General features: G+C 34.9%; 1 protein-coding gene across 1 annotated transcript; it reads left to right on the forward strand.

Annotated features, from left to right (window-relative positions):
• Nucleotides 1–1,385: 1,385 nt before the first annotated feature.
• On the forward strand, nucleotides 1,386–4,205 carry LOC110427261 (putative N-acetyltransferase HLS1). The gene is made up of 3 exons (XM_021442743.1): nucleotides 1,386–1,764; nucleotides 1,966–2,096; nucleotides 3,338–4,205. Exons 1-3 carry the CDS (start codon nucleotides 1,528–1,530, stop codon nucleotides 4,203–4,205), a joined length of 1,236 nt encoding a protein of 411 aa, XP_021298418.1. The 5' UTR covers nucleotides 1,386–1,527.
• The last annotated feature ends 1,171 nt before the right edge of the window (nucleotides 4,206–5,376 follow it).

Below are 5,376 nucleotides of genomic sequence, written 5' to 3' on the forward strand. Positions count from 1 at the left end.
ATTACTTGTCTGGTCACTTTTGTCTCATATATTAGTACTCCTTGACATGAAATGTAGTTATTGGATTAAGTTAGAGAGTCGAGATCAACCCATTCACTAATAAGTCAACTAAATCATAAATGAAATATTACAATCAAATTAATAGATCATAGCGACATCAGGTGAGACAAAAGTGATGTAACAATTAGTACTTTCCTTCCTGATTAGAATTAAGAAATTCTATTTTAAAATGTAAATCTTTCAATTCATTTTAGATTCCAAAAATGAAATTAAAATTACCATAATCATTCATAAAAGGATTCAAAAGAAGGTCATGTGTTATATCTTTACTTCTCTACCAATTAATGCTCAAAATGGTTATAGTTGATTTTTCTTTTTTTTGAATTTGGAGGAAAAGGAGATTCAAATTTTATTCTTTTAAGGAAAAGATTATACACATGTTTGGATATAACTGAGTTAAATGCTCGGGTACGGCTATAACCGAGTTTGTTAATAAAGTTTTACATTTTTTTCCTTTTAATAATTATTGCAAATCACAAATTTATATTACATAGGATTTTTTTTCATACACTATTTTTTATACACCGTGATAGAGTTTATAAACTTCAGCAATGGATTGGATAATTTTCATGTTTATGTATATTTAAAAAAACTACATACTCATAATTAAGACATAGAAAACCTATATATTTTACGTAAAAAAAAAGTTTAGAGCTCAATTCTTCGTCCCTCGACATAATTAGCTAATTCTAAAACCTTAATCTTGATTGGTTAATTAAAACATGACATTTGATATGCTATTTTTGAAACAAATAAATAAAAGCAATAGATGTTTATAATTGGTGAAATGTGTCACTCCTAATAAATACCAATTCACATCTCCACGTCATATACAGGTACAACGTTCCATTCCTTTAATCATATCTAGTTCCATTTCATACAATCGCTAATTATTTAACATCAATTCAAAGAAAAGAGATAAAATTCAATTAAAAATATACTAAGTAAATTATACATAATATCATATGTAGCAGTAGTAGTATAATAGTGTTGTAATGATGTCAATCATCATATTGTCATCATAATCACTTGATGAAATAGCACATATACGATCATAAAGAACTTTGTAACCTTATACAAAGCAATAATTGTGACCATATAATCTTTAATCTTATCTACTAATTAATGGCCAAAAGGAACATTAGAGAGAGACTATACGTGTTGTGGGTTTGCACAAATACTCATGGAGAGAATGTGACAGACTATGATTCATCATCTCCCCTAATAAATACAAAGTCCATTAAAACTGGTAAAGTTGCCACATCAGACTATCCACTCCTTATATATATATATATAGGGGGAGTAGAGATATATTGTGAATTGAACCAAAGAAACATAGCCAACTAACACACATAGACAAGTTTAGCTATATTCTTCACTACTCTCCTCCAACTATACTACTACTTCATCACTACCGTTTCTCTAGTCGTCTCTCCTAAGTCTCCTTTCTTTTCCTTTCTTTCAAACATGGCACTGAAAGTAGCTGCTGTGAATTCATCGAGGGCTGTGGCTGCGGTGGCGGCACAAGATGGGGAGGGGGATTTAATGGTGGTGAGAGAGTATGATGAAGAGAAAGACAAGGTGGCTGTGGAGGAGATGGAGAGACGTTGTGAAATTGGGGAAGGAGGAAAGCCTTCGCTTGTGGCTGACCTTTTAGGTGACCCCTTATGTAGAGTCCGCCACTTCCCATCTCACATCATGCTGGTAACTAAATCATCCTTAGTAACTGACCATCACCATTATTTTTTATTGCGTTGTTTTTAACCTTATGGATCATGAAAATTCATTAGAGTGGACCTATTGAGAGATGTTGCATGTTTGAAGGAAGACATATGGCAGTATTAACTATTAATTACCTACCGACATGATTACATGATTTTTGTTCTTATTATATGGCGTGAACAGGTAGCAGAATGTGGAGAAAAAAGAGAGATTGTAGGAGTTATAAGAGGCTGTGTAAAAACTGTGACAAGAGGGAATTCAGTTTATGTAAAGTTAGCTTATATTCTGGGATTAAGGGTCTCTCCTTCATACAGGTTTGCTTCATTTCTTTTCTTAATCTCCTGTCATCCATCTGCTTCTTCTCTGTTTCTATCAGCATATAACTATCCAAACTCTACCGTTACTGCAATTAGCCAATAAAATTGTAAAGATAAACGTGATATTCACAAGTTACAGTCTCTCCCCTTTTTCTTTATCGTAAAGTTATCAGTATAACTAATATGGTCGGGTCATGGATTAAAAAAGAGGAAATTAAAAAAAAAACCCTTAGTCACCTGACAAGAGACAGAGGAGAAACTGTTTTCCCTTTTGCTTTTCTACTCCATTTGCTCCTGGAATTCTGAAACTGTTTTTCCTGCTTTTCTACCCCTCATTTGGCTCTTTTCCACTACCAAGCTCTCTCTCTCTCTCTCTTTTCTATCAGAATTCTTGCATTTTCATTTGTGCTTTGTGATGGGGAGGGTTCTAATTTCTAATCCCCATTCCCACTCCACAAAAAAGTTAGAAAATGATGATCAGATTCCACCATAAAGGAAAAAGACGATGTTCCTCGTATCATGGAAAGGAGGGAAATGCCAGCTAACCTTGCACTGACACTTGTTTTGAATCCACTAGATTAATACTTTATTAATTCACAGGCCCAAAAAAAAAATAAAAGACTGAAGACATAATATCTCATTCTATTCTTTGTTCGTACTTGCTTTTTACTTCTATTGCCTCCTCCCTTTGCAATGGTCCACTCAAATTTCTTCTGCGTCCTTTTGATACATACCTTCCTTGCGTCATTCTGCTGTTTTAAAAATCTCTTTTGCTTTTAAAAAACAATGTTACAAGAAGAATAAAAATTACCCACCAGCAGCAGAGCAGCGCTGCAAGCCAATTCTTTATCCCAATATGCTAATTATTGTTTGAGCTTTCAGTTTATTATATGATTATTAAGTTTAAGAGTGGTGCCATGAGGCCTCCCCTGGATGTGACAGCAGTCTCAATTTTCTTTTTCTTTTTTTGGTTTTTCATTTTTATATTGGTTAATGCTTCATATGATTATCTTTTCGAAGGTCGCTTTCTGATTCAATACCATATTAAAGCCTCCACATTTTCGTCACCAGGCTTGATTAATCTAATTAAATTACCTCGAGCCCATAACACAATAATTTATAAATAAGAAAACATGTATACATGGTATGGATGATTAATATATATGTAACCAACTATTATACGCAGGGTTCAATCTCATGAAGCATTTGTTAATAATTTTTTGCAAATTGTGATGCAGGAGGCTGGGCATTGGCCAAAAACTGGTTCAGAAATTAGAAGAATGGTGCAAGCAGAATGGAGCAGAGTATGTATACATGGCCACAGACTGCAGCAATGAACCATCCATCAATTTGTTCACAAGAAAATGTGCATACATCAAATTCAGGACCCCGACGATGCTGGTGCAGCCAGTTCATGCTCATTACAAGCCATTGGGCTCAGGCATCGCCATCGTTCGACTCAATCCGAGGCTAGCTGAGTCGATTTACCGTCGGGTTTTTGCCAACTCAGAGTTCTTCCCTAAAGACATAGACAACATTTTATGCAACAGGCCAAGTTTGGGTACGTTCATGGCCTTACCAAGAAAGTGCCTCCCGCAATGGGATCCCAAAACAGGGATTCTCCCACCAAGTTTTGCAATTACGAGTATCTGGAGCACCAGGCAGTTGTTCAGGTTGCAGGTGAAAGGAGCTTCGATGTTGACGTACGCATGTTGCATGGCTTCCAGGGTGGTGGACGCCTGGATGCCATGGCTGATGTTGCCCTCCATTCCTGACGTCTTCAGGAAATTTTGGGTCTATTTCTTGTACGGACTGCACATGGAAGGTAAAAATGCGTCGCGGCTCATGAAGTCGCTGTGTGCCTTCGCCCATAACATGGGTCGAGATGATAATGGATGTGGGGCAGTGCTGGCTGAGGTGGGCCAGAGGGACCCTGTCCGAGAGGTGATCCCACATTGGAGGAAATTTTCCTTGTCTGAGGATTTGTGGTGCATCAAAAATCTGGGCGACTCAAATGATGGGTCCAATGACAGAAGTGGGTCGTCCGATTGGATGAAATCACGACCTTCTTCTCCTTTGCTTTTTGTTGACCCACGTGATATTTGACAATTTGTTCTTTTCACTGTTGATTATCATCTCGAAATCCAACTTCGTACGTGAGAAGGAAACAAACACAAATCTTAGTTTCACTGTAAGCTACATTTGCCAAGGACCCCAACAATAAAACATATAAAAGTTAAAGGATAAAATATTGCAAGGTCTGTATATATATATATAATTAAACCCAAAAGTTCATTAAAAGATTATATGCAGGCATTTGTCAAGGCTGTGAGAAAAATATGCACTCAAGAATTTCGTTTATTAACTAGTATATAATTTTTTATTTAAATAATAAAATTTAAAATTTTCTTCTTTAATTACTAAAAAATTTTATACTTAAATATTTAATTTATTGATTAATACATAAATTTTTATTTAAAAAATAAAATTCAAATTTTTTTTCTAATTAAAAAAAAAACATTTGTCACGTTTTGAGTTCCAAGAACAATGCAGTCCCTGCCAAACACTTGGCCAATCTGGAAGATAATCCAAGCTTGAGAACTGGGATTATGGGACCATCATTGCATTAACAATGGACCCAAGTATGGCAATTGGCAAACACATTTCCAAGGCACAAGTACTCAAATTGCAGCATTTTTTGAGTTAACAATTGAAGACAAAATGAATATTTGATAACACTGGATTAGATTGGGACAGCAACTTTACTACTCCTTTCCATGAAATTATATAATAGGACAAGCATTACAAGGCCTGTTTGGAGGGTCAAGGTTCAATTACTCCTCTGGCAATCAAAATTTGAAACGGACTGAGAATGAACTTCCGTAGAGGGCCCTCACCCCACCTTGGCTTCTGAAAGTTAATGATTCCGCGTGAAGAGAAAAGGGAAAATCTCATTTCGGTCCCCGTAAATTTTATAATTTGGCCCCATCATATAGTAAGTTTTGAGAGTTGCTACCCTTTGTTTTAGGTTTATATTCGTCGATAGACCCATTTTAAATGCAATTATTATTAGTTATATTACACTAAACTTTTGGTTTCTTATATGTTTTCTTTCCAATTAAAGCATTTTGACACTACTTACTATGTCAAGCAATTTTAAACTTATTTAATTCAAAATAAAAATATAATCACTTGATTGAATGTAATAAAAAATAAAGACTTATTTAAATTTTTTAAAATAATTTAGGTATTTTTTAGGTATTATGCCTTTTTTAGA

This window comes from Theobroma umbraticum, unplaced genomic scaffold (assembly GCF_002168275.2).
Source record: "Theobroma umbraticum cultivar Fairchild unplaced genomic scaffold, ASM216827v3 scaffold_228.0, whole genome shotgun sequence".
In the NCBI taxonomy this organism is placed as follows: domain Eukaryota; kingdom Viridiplantae; phylum Streptophyta; class Magnoliopsida; order Malvales; family Malvaceae; genus Theobroma; species Theobroma umbraticum.

What these genes read in the sequence shown, in the direction of transcription:
- LOC110427261 (XM_021442743.1), top strand. Translation starts at nt 1,528, where the DNA reads ATGGCACTGAAAGTAGCTGCTGTGAATTCATCGAGGGCTGTGGCTGCG. An exon ending in TCCCATCTCACATCATGCTG is followed by an intron (nt 1,765 to 1,965) that starts GTAACTAAATCA and finishes TGGCGTGAACAG; the next exon opens with GTAGCAGAATGTGGAGAAAA. An exon ending in AGGGTCTCTCCTTCATACAG is followed by an intron (nt 2,097 to 3,337) that starts GTTTGCTTCATT and finishes ATTGTGATGCAG; the next exon opens with GAGGCTGGGCATTGGCCAAA.